A 16,714-nucleotide genomic window follows, 5' to 3' on the forward strand; every position below is an offset into this window, starting at 1 on the left:
AATTCCCAATTTTCCTGCGGGGGAGTGAAACCGGGACCTCCGACTTAAAAAGCACAACGATCACAACTGCGCCACGAAGGTCGTGAAAATAGGACTACGCTTATAAACAAGATTTACTTACTGTTAGAGTTCAATACCTCATTGATAGGCATGATAGAGACGCCAGGAGGCATCGCCTGGAGCGAGGCCTTGTATTCCAATGTAGGTTTGCAGACCGCCTCCGAAATTAAGAGTAGAAAAATACTGTAAGAAATAAATAATTCTTAATTCCTTGAAAACGGAAGATTTATGTTTTCAGAAACCGTTTTATCAGAAATATGGTATGGTTTTTTTGTAAATGCGACATTGTTTTTTTTATTTTTATTCAATATAGCCCTTGACTGCAATCTCACCTTTTAGTAAGTGATGATGCAATCTAAGATGGTAGCGGGCTAACCTGTTAGGGAGTATGGCAGTCATACCATTAATGGGTTTCAACGCTCGCATCGGTTTTTATTTTCGTGAAATTCTTTTTGTTTTAATAATATGTTTCATTAAAACACACTTAGATTATCATCCCCAAATTTAGAATCCCTCCCACCCCTTGTCCCACTATTTCTTGTACGGTAAAGTGTGACGTAATATATGGATGGCCCCATAAAACTATAAAAAAAAATCTTTTTTATGGAAGTCGTTTTAAAAAATACTTTTTTGCCAATTTAGTAGACTCAATATTTATTTTATAAACTGGCAAGTCGCTAAATCAGGTCTACCAGTTCCGGCGACTTGCCGATTTATAATAATAAAGTTTTTTATTATAAACCGGCAAGTCGCCGGAACTGGTAGGACTGTACTAACAGAGACAGTGGCGTGCACAGAGTTTATTACAAGGCATAAAATGGAAAAATCCTTATTTTTAGGTAGGCAGTGCTTTTACGTATAAAGTACACGGAACAGTTTACAGGCTACTAGAAGATTACACGATATCATAATCTACTTTTCGTTAAAGAAATCTATCCCTGAAATGGGGTATATAGTTATTGTGTAATAAGGCGAATTTTCAGCTAATATTGAAATAAATACCTGTTTATTAGACATGAAGCCATATTATCGGTTCTTGCTAACGGTTACCTCTAAAAATGGTCTACAAAGTAAGACTGATACGCGATTCAGTCTGAAACGAATAAATGCTCAGGTTTCCTTTTCAATGTGAGTATAACCTAGAGCTGATATTACCAACTGCTAAACTATTTTTACACTGGTGTAGTGGTGACTCTATAAACTCCAGTTTCTATAGAAGTTTAAGGATAAAACTAGATATAAACAAACACTTTTTTAAAGAAACGCAACGTAGTTTTCAAACCGATCCAGTTTAGCGATTACGTAATTGAAATAAATAATAATCCATACTATCTATACTTACATACCTAATATTGCGAAAGTGTGTTTGTTTGTTTGTCCGTCTTTACTCTATGCCCTAACTAAGCCGCCGACTTGATTTTTGGCATATAGTTGATAGGACTAAGAGTAACTTTGGCTACTTTTTATCCCAGAAATACTAACGGTTCCCACGGGATTTGTCAAAAACCGTAATAAACAAGGACGAAGCAGCTAGTAATTAAAAAATATATATATATTTGAAAGCCGGTTGGCGCAGTAGGCAGCGACCCTGCTTTCTGAGTCCAGGGCCGTGGGTCCGACTCCCATAACTAGAAAGTGTTTGTGTGATGGATGTTTTTCAGTTTCTGGTTGTTTATCTGTATATTATAAGTTTTTATGTGTATATTCATAAAAAAAATCGTTAGCACACAAGCTTCACTTACTTTGGGGCTATGGAGATGTGTGTATTGTCGTAGTATATATATTTATTTATATTTATTTATATTTATAAATAGCAATCAGATGGCAATATGTATCTGTTTTGTGAATAGTGAAATATAAATATGCATACCCTATATTAAGATAATTTTATCCGTTAGTCTCAGAAGTCCTTCGCCTACAATTTATTTACAGCTCTCTATAATTACCTTCGAGTTTCACGGAATATTGGAATTATAAGCGATTGCTTCAGCAGAACTCGGGTTTTTCTCAAGAACTTCGTATAACTTTCATTGCGAATAATATTGTTTAGAAGTTCGATTAAAAACTCCAGCTTAAGATCAAATTTCTTATCTAACGCTCATTACAAAGACTTCTTGTTTATTAATTGAAACAATCAAAAACTTTGACTGAGTTGAACTGAAAAAAAGTCATGTGTGTTGTATGGGAAATAAATATTAATTCAATTCTGTTTTTTAGTATTTATTGTTAGAGAGGCAACAGAAAGATATCACCGGGGAAAATTTAAACTGTCAAAAGATTGCGGTTCATAAGATACAGCCTGGTGACAGTCGGAAAACCAGACAAACATACGGACGGACAGCAAAGACAGTCTATAATAGGGTCCCTTTACACTGAAGGTTACTGAATTAATAACATACAGAAACCGTGTACACGACTAATATTGAAGCATCAAAAAGCACTCCACTTTAGAAGTGTTTCTCAAACAGGCGGTTAGTCACTTCATACCATTTAGTCATTATCATCATATAAACCCATTACCGGCCCACTACAGGGCACGGGTCTCCTCCCACAATGAGAAGGGGTTAAGGCCGTAGTTCACCACGCTGGCCCAGTGCGGATTGGTGGACTTCACACACCTTCGAGAACATTATGGAGAACTCTCAGGCATGCATGTTGCCGACGACGACGTTTTCCTTCACCGTTGAAGCAAGTGATATTTTAATGGTCTGGGAAGTATACAACGGGTTCCCCGGACGTCCAAAAAAGGCAACGAGAGGGACATGCCGTGGTGGTTTTAAGTTCGGATAAACGAGTCCCACATAACCTCTGTCCTGCCCAAAAGGACATAGGTAGCCATAAAGCTTTTCCAACACACCAAAAAAAAAAAAAAAAGTGATATTTTGATTACTTGAAACGCACATAACTAAGAATACTTAGAGGTCAGTGCTGGGATTCGAACTCGGCCCCCCGAAAGTGAAATCGAGCTCCTACCTAATGCGCTATCACCGCTCGCTATTGCAACTCCATTTAGTAGTTTACAGTAAATATTTTACCTCTAATGTTCAAATGTTTGCCATAAAATGGGGAAAATGGGAAAAGGTTGAGAGTTAGCAACATTCCGCGGGTGTGCCCCGCACACTTCTAACTGCACACATGGTTTTGCACGACTCATGATGCGAAGCATCAGAGAGAGAGAAGCACCGATTAGGGGTATGCCTACCATACTCCCTAACAGGTTAGCCCGCTACCATCTTAGGCTGTATTTTCACTTACCATCGGATCAGATTGCAGTCAAGGGCTCATTTGTAGTGAAATAAAAAAAAAAACTGTAGTCCCGTTACCCTTAGGGTACGGAGCTACGAAACATATAATAGTATTTCATTTTTTTTTTATTACAGGGCTGGTCAAACTCGGGGTGCAATGTGTAACGGGGAAGAAAGTCGCCATCAAAATCATCAATCGGGAAAAGCTCAGCGAATCGGTGCTTATGAAGGTGAGAGTTCGTTATTTTCTAATATAAATCATCAATAGCCTATAATAGTCACTGCTAGCACAGGCGGGAGACCAAAACTACATACCCTGGCAGGCAATATAATTAACGTATCCACCTGCTAAATCACGGGAACAGGGAATAGGAGAAGTTAACCCTTGTTTATTATTACACATATCATCATATCGACTCATTACCGGCCCACTACAAGACACGGGTCTCCTGCCACAATGAGAAGGGGTTAAGGCCGTAGTCCACCACGCTGGCCCACTGCGGATTGAGGACTCCACATACCTCTGAGAACATTATGTAGAACTCTCAGCCATGCAGGTTTCCTCACGATGTTTTCCTTTACCGTCGAAGCAAGTGATATTTTTAATGACTTAAAACGCAGATAACTTAGAAAAATTAGAGGTGCGGGCTGGGATTCGAACTCGGCCTCCCGAAAAGTCCCCACTGCGTTATCACCGCTTCTTAATTACACATATATTATTTGGATATTATTCCCACTTGTGCGCCGTGCTCTGAGAGTTGATAAAGCTGTGGAAGAAGATAATTTTTTTATCCTTTCCCCTTGTAGATATTTGTGTCGCGCCCACTTGAATAAAGGTCAAAGTCAAAGTCAAAGTCAAATATTTCTTTATTCAAATAGGCACAAAGATGGCACTTTTGATGCGTTATTATATACAAAATGTGTACATACTCGTAGCAGTGAGTAGTGATGGCGATAACTACAATCGTAAACTTAAAACTAAAGCTACGAGGGTTTCAATCGCGCCCTGGTCTAAGAAGAAGCTCACAACAAACTTAGCCGGGTGTTCTTTTTGTTATCACCATCTCACATTGTCATTAGAAAAGGCCTCTCACAAGGGGAGGGTTTGCCCATTACCACTATGCTGGCCAGACGGTTTGGTGATCGCAGAAGATGGTATTGGCCGTAGCGCAGTGGTGAGCGCTACGGCCTTATCAGTGGGAGGAATATGGGAATTTATAATTTTGGAATCTTCCCTGGTCTGGTCTGGTGGGAGGCCCTTAGATCGTGGCTAGTTTGGCTAGTTACTACCCTGCCGACAAAGATGTGCCGCGAAATGATATAGTGTTCCGAACCAGATTTGTGGTATGGCTTACCTATAACTGCCCTACCCCTTCAAAGTTAATCCGCTCCCATCCTTCACTGTATCACCACGTACTATCAGGTGATATTGCAGTCAACAGCAATTTAAATAAAGATTTATAAACAAAGTTAGTTATTTTAATTTAATTGTTTGTCTTCTTAAATTCCAGGTGGAGCGAGAAATAGCCATAATGAAATTAATAGAACATCCTCACGTGCTTGGCCTATCCGATGTATACGAGAACAAGAAATATCTGTAAGTATCTCTACTCTACCTGCTGAGTTTGGAGGCAAAAACTATGTCGGACTACCGCAAAGTTTGTAAGGAAAATCTATGTCGGACTCCCGCAAAGTTTGTAAGGAAAATGTGATTGGCAAAATGGCAGTGGACTGATCAGTGGCGTGCACTGGGTTTTGTATGTATGAAGTGCACGCCACTGGGACTGATAGCCTATATCAGTCCACTGCTGGACTAAAGGCCTCTTGCAAAAAATCACCACGCCGCGCTGGGCAGAAGGGTTGGTGATCCCAGTGGAAGGTTGTAGTAGCACATAGAACGCTATTGCCCCTTCTCCATTGTATTCCGTTGGTCCGGAAAAGAACGCGTGGTGAAATGAAATAAAAATACAGTGTATCCCTACTTCCCTACTAATATTATAAATGTCAATGTAAGTTTGTTTGTTACGCTTTCACGCCAAAACTACTTGACTGATCCTCATGAAACTTTGTACACATATTCTTGGAAGTGTTAGAAGTAATATAGGATACTTTTTATCCCGACTTTAAGCTCGATTCCTTTGGGAGAGGGGATGAGTGTTTGACGATTTTACACCAGAACTCCGACAAATTATAACCGATTTAAATAATTATTTTTGTACTATAAAGGTTATAACATTTGTTTAATTTTGCCAAATCTGTGGTTTGAGATAGATAACAGAACTCCTCAGCAGACAGCAGCAAACCCCTCATTTAAGGCTTAGCGATACTGAATACTTTAAATTTTTATAGATCTTCAACTAAATGCCCAATCAAAAAACAAAATCAAACGCAGGCGAAGTCGCGGGCAACAGCTAGTTTTATATATTTTGGGGTACAATGAAATATAGATATATAATACAGTGTATTATAATAGATAACAATAATGAGAATGATGATGGTGGTAACCACATACCGATCAGCCGTTACCACACGGCTTCTGGGTATTCAATAATAATATTTTTATTTTCTGTTAAGGTACCTAGTGCTAGAACACGTAAGTGGGGGCGAACTCTTCGATTACTTGGTAAAGAAGGGTCGACTCACTCCCAAGGAAGCGAGGCGGTTCTTCAGGCAGATAATATCCGCGCTGGACTTCTGCCACAGTCATTCGATATGGTAAGGCAAACATATCTAGCCCAAAGAGGATATAAACACTTCGTTAGATACCAAATCTTGAAACTATAGAAGTTTCATTAATGGAAACAACCACCATAAAGTAGAGTAGGTATTTAAAAATATTTTGTTACAAACTTTAACATAATACTTATTCAAACGTATTAAAAGTTAGAGTCGGTGATAGAAGAGTGTGTTATAATATAAATTGCTTTTTTTTAATATTCCACTACAAGTTAGTCCTTGACTGCAATCTCACCTGGTGGTAAGTGATGATGCATTCTAAGATGGTAGGGGGCTGACCTGTTAGGGAGTATGGTAGTCATATCCCTGATCGGTTTCTACGCGCTATGGCACCGGAACTTAGCGGCACGTCTTTGTCGGTATGGTCGTTACTAGCCACGGCCAAAGCCTCCCACCAGATAAAATCGGTGGTCAAATGGGTAGTTAAATTTCATCTCATCAGTGGGGGGATAAAACTTTTGTCGCTAGCTTCGCTGCCAAAAATATTTAATTTTCATAAAACACATGGTTATAATACATATAAATTTTTCAGTCATCGCGATCTGAAACCCGAAAACCTGCTGCTAGACGAGCGGAATAACATCAAAATAGCGGATTTCGGGATGGCTTCTCTGCAACCAGCTGGCTCTTTGCTGGAAACGTCGTGTGGTAGCCCCCATTACGCCTGTCCTGAAGTTATACGGGTAAACTTAGACCTATACATATGCCAAATTCAATAGGAAATGTTTACCAACAAAACGTTGCTTGGCAACCAATGAAATGCAAATGTTATGAGCCTATTAAAATTTTTTGACGTTATTATTAAGAATACCTAAAATAAAAACAACGGTTGGAAAATTTACATATAATTTTAACTACTAGCTTCTGTCCGCGACTTCGTCTGCGTGGACTTCAGATTTGGGTCTAAAGCATCGCTCGTTAACAATTTTCATTTTTCCCTCGGAAACTATTTAAGGAATCGGGATAAAAGATAGCCTATGTTCTTTTCCATGATAAAGGCTACATACATGCCGAATTTCATCTAAATCCGTTCAGCCGTTTTTGCGTGATTGAGTAACAAACATTCACATTGTCACATTTATTTATTAGTAGGATCATCATATTTTTAAAATTTCACTTTGTTTATGTGAGTTAAAACAGTTTTAAGTCGAATTAATTGCAGATTTCTGGGCTCGCTCTTTTCCTTTTCCTGCCAAGAAATTACCCGGCTAAGTTTGTTGTGGGCTCTTCTTAGACCAGGGCGCGTTTGGAACCCTCGTAGCTTTAGATTTAAGTTGGCGAACGAAGTTATCACCATCCCGTTACAATTATGTAAACAAATATGTATGAACGCTTCATAAGTGCCTGCCTACATGAATAAAGAAATTTTGAATTTTAATTGGAATTTGAAAATTTCACTACGCCTCCAAGCCCACTCGAGCCGTGGTGGGTAGCAATTGTAACCAAGTTTGTTAATCGACAAAAAAATATAATTTCATACAATCTGTAGTAAATTTGACTATTGATCATAAAAACTCCAAATGATACTAATGCGTACACGACGAGTACTATAATATAGGGTTGCAAGACATATAATTCTTAGTAAATAAAAATTTGAAAATTGTAGTTTTAAGCTATTTTACTTCATTATTATACACACTGGGCGGTTAAGTAATCTATCAGAAAACGGTGTGAAACTAAAATTATAATGTTTAATTTCAAAAAGAGATAATATTACAATTTCGATTAATAAAAGTGAGACAATCATATACATTGTGATTTTGAATTCCACATCGAGTTTGGCTACAGCCAATTTCGGTAACTATGACCTATTAAGTACTTTTTATCCACGAACAAATATGAATCGCTATGCTCCGTCGTTCCTTCTTAGAGACGTGAAGATCTGGATTCTGGGCGATCCTGTATCTCAGTTGACAACAAATTAAGCTATCCACTGAGTTGCCACGAAATAACCTGATAAATCCATATTTTGCATTCTGAAACCTAACCTAAAGTTCAGACTAAATTCATGTTAACTCTGTTGGCAGATCAAATTACTTTATGTATCCTAACTTTTTTTTTATTCAACTATAAGTTAGCCTTTGACTGCAATCTCACCTGGTGGTAAGTGATGATGCAGTCTAAGACGGTAGCGGGCTAACCTGTTAGAGAGTATGGTAGACATACCCCTAATCGGTTTCCACGCGACATCGCACCGGAACACTAAATCGCTTAGCGGCACGTCTTTGCCGGTAGGGTGGTAACTAGCAACATACCAGACCAGAGAAAATTCAGGAATTATAATTTCCTAATTGCCTCTTTCGGGAACCCAGGACCTCCTACTTAAATTCAAAGCGCTCACCGTTGCCCCAAGTGACGGCCGATTGGCGCAGTGGGCAGCGACCCTGCTTTCTGAGTTCAAGGCCGTGGGTTCGATTCCCACAACTGGAAAATGTTTGTGTGAAGAACATGAATGTTTTTCAGTGTCTGGGTGTTTATATGTAAATTATAAGTATTTATATTATTCATAAAAATATTCATCAGTTATCTTAGTACCCATATCACAAGCTACGCTTACTTTGGGACTAGATGGCGGTGTGTGTATTGTCGTAGTATATTTATTTATTTATTTATTTAACAAGTAGGTCGTCAAAAACTTGATTGCTATTTGATGGCAAGTTTTCAATTGATATATAGAACAGCCAGTGCTATGCCAGGCTTCTGGCCAAGCTACTGTTTTCCTTATCTTCAAATCCAAGAGTGGATAATCATTGCAGTGCAGTATAGGTTGTAGAAAGAGGTTCTAGTAGACAAGAGTAAAATGCCAGCTGTCTGCTTTCGAATGTCAACTGTTTTGACTGGGTTTTTGACTGGGATCCGAGGTTGGGGAACGGAGCGTGCGGTATGTGCTTATGGACATAGCTAGCATGAGTGTAATACCAGTGTTATTAGTTATTACTAGTATTTTACGGAGCATCTTCTAAGTGCGCTCAACATCTTAGGTTGTTTACCAAATATATATATTATAAATAACGCTTAATTGTAATATCTGGTGTGCTTACAATTTAGCGCTGTTCTATAGGAACAGTTGGTGTCTGTCAGTGGGAAAGTAAAAAAAAATAGAAAACATACTTTCATTTGTGTACAAATGAGTACCTTTCTATTTATTTTAACCAAGGGATTTTTTTTAGCCTTGATGTTAAATTTGGTTGCTCGTAAGAGCGTTTTCAATTATCGAAACAGTGAGTATAAGACCTTATCAAATGGCAAAAAATGCAATTTTTTAAAAGGTATATTTTTTGTAAGTATCTATATCCTTCTATTTCTTAAAACGAAATACAGTAGGTCGACTTTACTCATGCCATAATGGTTCGAAACTCGAGAACAACAACGCTATGGCTGTGAGTATGATAATCTTATAATAAAGAAACCACAAAATATTTTTTGAAAAGGAATGTGATTTTTGACTTAGTTACAAAATTATATCCCCAAACTTGGACAGACAATTGTAGCAAAAATAAAACATCTTTACATACCAGAAAGGTATTTAATACACTTCCAAAATTAAACAAAAGTTACAATGTACAAGAAAACTAAAAGTAACAAGAAAAAGTACATTTCATTTATACACATAGGAGGTAAAGATTAGACATAATCATTGAATCAACTATTTAAGTACCGTTTTTATTAAATAACTAAATAAGAACTTAAATAAACTTTTATTAAAACAAAAGCTGTGTAAAAAGTTTGTACTTTTGAGATTCAGTTTTGTTCCCACATAATTGTTACATGTTTTATAAATATAAAGTATTAAGATTACAATAACAGTTATTACTTATTACCCAAAAACAATACTATGAAATGTCAAAAATTTATAGAGGAAATATTTTACACTAAGGAATTATCAATAATGGTGAAAATAGTTTAAAAACACGTAGTTTTGTTTTTACGGAATTATTGCTACAGAAAATTATTCCGATCAACATAACATTTTTGCACCCACTTTCAAAGGTGATATTTAAGTACAGAATTTTACAAAAGACAAGTTAAACAAAACCCTTTATTAGTATATGAAATCACAGACAACACTTCCTTTCCTTTACTTTTCCGAAAAAAACAACTTTTGAGATTGAGAGGAAAAAAATATTATTTAAAAAAAATTGTAGGTATGTGCCACACTAATTTACCATTTTTATTGTTTTAAATATAGAAAATATATGTTCTAATAAACGGCGATACAATTATATTATAATATTTTCGTATGTCTATATAATATCATCGAAAATTTTACAATGAAGTGAATATTAAAAGACATTTCATTCAAAACAAAATTAAATATTTGTTTGTCCTGTTTTATCAATCTAAACGATGGCAACCCTGCTTTTAAGTAATAATGTCGTATGTAGCGCAGGTTTGTTATGAGGTATAATAACTAATAAGTAATATGTCACAGCTTATGATAATAAATACTAATTTAATAACAAAGTATTGAAGAAATAGAATTAATACACAGAGTAATCCGTGTATGGTAGGATTGTTTTAGAAGTGCGTTTCTGCAACCCTGAAGGAGTTACCTAATAATTTTGTTGTATTCGATTTCTTTCGTTACTTTTTTTTTTCATTTGCCAATTTACTGTAAGCAACCCTCCATTTACGAATCTTTGATGCGATCAAATCTTACTACTAATAAGATATCTTATAATCCGCCAGGGACAGCTAAGTTTCGAATGAATGTATGGGTATGAAATGAAAAATTAATAAATGAAATATACCTAAATAAATAAACGCAACTAAACGAAGTTTTAAAGATTTAAGAAATTATGAATTACACCATATCGATGCTTCTGTTTCTCGCGGAGTTTTGTAAATTAAGCTTAATTTTCATAATAGATAGAACCGTCTTATATTCTGTAAATTTATGGGGTTTCCACTAGATTTACAAAACCATTTATTGCAATAGTTACTGAGAGAGTGATTCAATGAGCAAGTAAGTATTAGCTTACATTTATTTAGTAAGGATGATAGTATATGGGGGATAAAATTTCCTAACTCATGGTAGCCCTACAGAATATTCTTTCAAGTTCTCACCAAGTCGTTCAACACAATTATCGCCAGTTTTCGACTCGCCGCACAGAACGGATGTCGAGAGATTTAGGCATCCTGCATTTAAGCTGTTAACATCTTTTCAATTTAAATTGGTTAAGACATTTTTTGATTAGGAGGATTGTCAGAAGTTTTATTTAAGAGGTTCGAGTACCGAACTAGTTATTATGGCTATATGAACGTAGTATATGTTTTTTGTTGCTTTTGGCTTAAATCATGGCGATTAGCCAATGCCAATAATCCTCATCGGATCAGGTATCTTGAAGCGAAGTTGCGATTAATTAAACTAGCTTTTAATTATTGCGATATATGGCATTGTTTATAATGACTGAATTTATGATACTCTATCTAAACGGTGCATTGCAGCAAGAAAAGGCAAATCGTCCCCTTTTTGCTGTCAAAAAATAGCAATTGTTGTTATTAGTTGTAATTTCGTTTTATAAGGAAAAAAATATAATTAAATCATTACGAATTACGATACGTTTGATTATTGAATTTTGAATTATTGTTGTTATAGGCTAAGGCTATGGTATCTCCTTTCTCTTAGTTGTTTTACACTCTTATAAGAGCGGTTTTGGTCAGGATTAAGTGTGACTGTTTAGAGCATATTCAAGCTACAATGGAAGGATAACTCATGGTATCCTGTCCACACTTGAAATACTTTAGTCAATCCTATTCATCGCATCAAAATTTCGTAATAACAAGGCACAATACAGAAACACTCATATTTTACTAGTACTGACAATAACATCAAAATGAGGCCATTCATTTATTATTATAAGACATGTTGAGATGGGAATGTTGGAAAAACTTACGCGAAAGAATACAAGTATGGTATGTTACTAGAAATTATCAGTTCTTGCGAAGAGCCTCCATCTTGCGTCTTGGCGTCTAAAAATAACAAAAAACAGTCTTTAATAATAAACGAATAGGGCCTATTTTTGCTTACGATAACCAGCACCCAAAAAACAACAATTGCGTTGATTACTAATCAACGCAATTGTTGTTATTGGATCGATTCCGAATATTAGCTGTTTAATGCGTATAATATAGTGAGTAAAATAATGTGTTTGTATACTCATGGCGAGTATCGGCGCGAAAGTAAACAGAGCAGGTCCACTGCAGGTGTTGCAGACAGAGGAGAATTTTACATTTCCCTCACGAAAACAATACGTTGATTTGTGAGATGACGCGCTATGTACATACTCATTACACGTATGATATTTGACATATAATTATGTAACTTATTTTTTAATTGCACTTTTGTTTAAATTTAATAAGTACTATGGTAGTCAGTTGCTGGTGGGAAGGATTCAGCTGTGATTAATTAAACTTATATTGCAAGTTTAATAAATAGCCAAACCACTAGAAAGTCAACATGCTTTCCTATTAGATTGCATCAAAGATTAAATCATACTGCACTTATAAAACCTGTATAATGTGATATGATGGATTAACTAATGCAATTAGTGATTGCTTTAGTATGATTCTAGGTTGCATTGAGCTATACAATATTTGAGACCCTAAAACACAGTGCCATGTGTCTTTACATTTTAATCATCGTCAACCCTTTGTTTCTTACTTGTGTTTGAAGGTGTATGTGGCGGAGAGCAGCCAGTATCACGCCGTTTCCCCGAATGCCTTGCACAAGTGTTTGCCGATGTCCTACGGGAATTATCATGTTCTCTTGTAGGCGAAAATTGTTTGAGCATCTCTACATCATTGAAAATAACTTGAGCACCCCCACCACAAGTTGGAACAATATCCCCTTTGTACAATTTGGTTTCCAATTCACCATCTGTATCCTGTTCTTGGGATATTAAACAGTATTTCGACTTTTTAGAGTTCGCTATGTCTTTAACATTGGTGAGTTTGTTCACAAATTTGCTATTAGTAATGTTTGGTTTCATGACAGTGCCCATTGGGACAATTTTGCTAGGTGCATGCTCAACCCATCCTTTGCCATCAGCAGACAAGGAGCGTTTATGACGAGGGTTGGCTACGGCTACTCCGCGACGCGATGTCGCTGGAGTACCACGAGATTCTCTAGTTTGTGGTGCTGAAGTAAATGGAGTTAAAAGATGAGCAGGCAACGCTCTTGGTGTAGAGCCAGGTGTAAAATCACGTATGCTAGTCTGAGCTGCAATTTCAGCAGTACTCCTCTTAATATCTCCAATATTATCACCTCTGCCTCCATTCAAAGCCTGTGCAATTATTCTAAGCCTATTCTCCTTTTCTTCAACCTCATTTCGTAGTTGTTGCTTTTCTGAGTGTATCTCTTTAGCCTTTTCATGTTCTGCAGCAATTTTGTGGTGATATTTCCGTTCCAGAATTTTCTTCTGTTTCTCTTTGTCTAATTTGTTTTGGCTGAGAAGCAATTCTTTTTCTTGCAAATCCCGTTTAAGTGCAGTTGTGTATTCTGTCATTTCAGACAGCTTTCTTTGGTAGGAAAGAGATGTATTTTCTGCAGATGTTACCCGTTCTTCTAATGCTTTATTGCGTCGATTGGCTGCAGCTAACTGACCACGCAATGAGACATTCTCACTTTTAACATCCATGGATTCCTTTTCTATGTCCAATAGCATAGACCTGAGCTTCTCATCCTTTAATGCTTTGCTTCTTTTAAGTGTTTCTCTACGACTGATCCGCATTTCCAAATGGGCTATTAATTCTTTGATTATGTGAGATGCCTGAGAACTTTTTAATTCTAGGCTAGGGAAGTCTGGGCCAAGACTATACACAAGCCCTAAGTCCATTTCTAGGTCTTTAGCTTCAGGCCTATTAATGTTCTCTCTAGCAGTTGTAAATAGTCTATTTGCTTTACGACGACCTACCATCAAGCCTAAAGTGGAAGCTGCATTATTAATTTGCGATTTTGCTACCTCCACTTCGGCGGCCATCTCAGCAAATCTCATGACTTGAATTGTCTCATCATAATCCTCTGCTCTTGGATTTGCACAGACAATCATACGGACTTGGCCGTGGCCTTCAAAGTAATTTTTAAACAAATGTGTGATTTTAGACTCCCTATATGGCACCATATTCTTTGTACTGTTGATTTGGTTTTCACGTAGAATTTCCATGCAAGATCTTAACGTCATCAATGACTTATTAATGTTTCCAGCTTCTCGTAAACGTTGACCAGTATTTTTTGTCCTATTTGTTCTTTCGCTTCCAGCTAAATCAACAAGACTGAGCTGACTTATGGCTAAAAACTCTTTATTCTGTATCACAGCTTCTCCCATCTCATCCACTGGAGCCTGTACTAATCTGATTGTGAAAACGGAATGGCTTCTACTGGATTCTGCATTGAGAGTTGTATGAGCCATTCTTTTTCTTTTTAAACCCAAATAGAAGGCATCAAATGCTTCCTCTGCAGATTTTATCTCTATCTCTGTAACTCCGTGCACATACATTTTATTTGCAGCATCCTCTCTTATCAGTTTGACTGGTAAGTTTTTAGTTATAGGGGGGCCATCTTCCAGCAGATCAAAAACACTGTTGTTATAAATTTCTATGTAAGTTACAAACACAGCATACTGGTTATCTTCATTAATTCCGTCAATTTTAGTTACCTCGGCCTCAGACATCGCTAGATTGGGATTCGAATTATTTTTTTTGTTACTTCGGAATTTGTGCAGTTCTTGCTGCCTCTCCAACATAGCTTCGGCCTCAGACTGAACATCGAACATGTTCATTTTGTCTGGTTTGAACACGTATTTGTGGGCTTGCAATTCGTTTATGGTTTTAAACAAAATGTTGAGACACCGTGGTAAAACACCGCAATTATGCGGCTCGCCCGTCATTGTAAAGGTTTTCCCACTTCCGGTCACTCCGTAGGTAAAGAGTAGGCCATTTTTTCCTTTTACCAGTCCTTCGACCAAGGGAAGAGCGACTTTGTCGAAGACATCTTGTTGGTTTGTATCCGGCGGGAACACCTCTTTGAAAGTATATTTCATTGTTTTGGCGCCTTCATTTCTGTAACTTACAGCTGTTGAAGGAGGCGTGAGTAGGATCGTGGTGGGTGACAATATTTTAATACAAGAAATATCTGTATCTCTTGGCATGGGTCGCAGACGGCAATAAACCTCCACGGGGTCTCTCTCACCTTGAAACAAATTTTGTTTACTCCTACCCGGTGTCCGCATATCGTTAAGTCTTTGTTTCGATTTCGCTGATTTCATTTTTGCACTATTCACTGTATAAATTCTACTCAAAATATAACTTATTCGTATTAAATATTTCAATTTTCAAGCACTTTCAACTCAACGGTTCTATAAAATCAAAGCAACGGTCAGTCGAGTCGACAGCAATAACCGACTAAATAAAATATTAACATGAATTTATCATAGTATCTTCGTCTCGTTGTTTGTAACCGTAATCTGAATAGCGCTCTCTCAGTTTGCATAATAACGGCTGTCAGATAGAACTATTTCAAATTGGTCGGCTAATAGATGTCAAGCTTTGTCATATTGACATACAATATGGTAAGTTGCCATAGTCCATTTTATTTTTCCCATAAAATTTTAACAGTCTCAACAAAATATAATATGTTGCGTGGTACTTTCCAATATAAATTTGTACCTATTAAAATATGCATGTTTAACAGTATTGAATACAAAACTCCTGTATTGAATTTTGAAAGAAATAAATTAATTTAGTAGCTTACATTATTATTCTATTCGTCATCATTACTCTATTTGAACATATAAGGTAGGTGCGTGGACTTGTGAAGTTCTGCAGTTTATTTTTGGTGTGAATTTAACACTCACACATATATACATACATATATTCATAGTTTACGTGGCGATACTTGTTGTGGAGAGGCATCCCCACGATACATGTACTATATTGCGTGTATGTTGTGTTTACCACGTAATACATGTGAGAATTACCTGTGTTTACTTAGAAAAATATTTTTTAACAATAAAATATGTCTGACAGCAATAATCAGCAAGTGTAAGTGTGCAGCCTCCTACAAAGAAAGCAAAATCACACTATGATTATAATGCTTTATCTTTTCAGTATGCCACATCTGACTCCTGTTGTAATCTGTTCCTATGTGCACATAACTCATACATAACAATTTCGATGTTTCACATCAGCCAGGCGCGGTGTCCCGTGACGGCTTATACATTCTTTTTTGCCATAAAAATGTTTGTATGTTGTACGTATCTTGTAAATTTTATGATCACAAATTTCAGCATGTAAATATGCTATAGCCACATCAAAATGGTATCAAGTTACTTTTACAGTTACTCTTATTATTTAAAATCTAGACTCGTAACTTAGGAACCGCTAGATGAGGGAAAATTTGTTTTATAGCAACATTGTATATTTACGTTTTGTTATTTACAAAAGCAGTATACAGAAGAAATGTTCATTTTGTAAACTATAACTTTAATAAAAAGTTTTACCCTAAAAAAAGGATAAAAATAGAACAGTTAATCGTTCAAAAATATTTATTATATTTCTATATAGATTTTAAGAAATAACTATTCGTATCATTCATACCCATTTGATACAATTATTTACATCGAACAAAACGCTTTTGCCAAATCGAAATTCAAAATTTGAAGTTTCAAATTGTA

General features: G+C 36.5%; 2 protein-coding genes across 2 annotated transcripts in view; one reads left to right on the plus strand and one right to left on the minus strand.

Moving 5' to 3' along the window:
* The window catches only part of LOC120627903 (serine/threonine-protein kinase BRSK2), a 52,848-nt gene that overhangs the window by 11,597 nt on the left and 24,537 nt on the right, over positions 1-16,714 (plus strand). Inside the window, exons 2-5 of the mRNA XM_039896026.1 lie at positions 3,441-3,535; positions 4,817-4,902; positions 5,880-6,020; positions 6,574-6,724. Coding sequence (XP_039751960.1) covers positions 3,441-3,535; positions 4,817-4,902; positions 5,880-6,020; positions 6,574-6,724 — 473 coding nt within the window. The remainder of the gene's footprint in view (positions 1-3,440; positions 3,536-4,816; positions 4,903-5,879; positions 6,021-6,573; positions 6,725-16,714) is intronic.
* LOC120627902 (kinesin-like protein KIF23) lies at positions 10,630-15,425 on the minus strand. Its single transcript, XM_039896025.1, has 2 exons — positions 12,706-15,425; positions 10,630-12,014 (listed from the first exon to the last, which is right to left on the minus strand). Exons 1-2 carry the CDS (start codon positions 15,305-15,307, stop codon positions 11,935-11,937), a joined length of 2,682 nt encoding a protein of 893 aa, XP_039751959.1. The 5' UTR covers positions 15,308-15,425; the 3' UTR covers positions 10,630-11,934.

This window comes from Pararge aegeria, chromosome 12 (assembly GCF_905163445.1).
Source record: "Pararge aegeria chromosome 12, ilParAegt1.1, whole genome shotgun sequence".
Lineage (NCBI taxonomy): Eukaryota > Metazoa > Arthropoda > Insecta > Lepidoptera > Nymphalidae > Pararge > Pararge aegeria.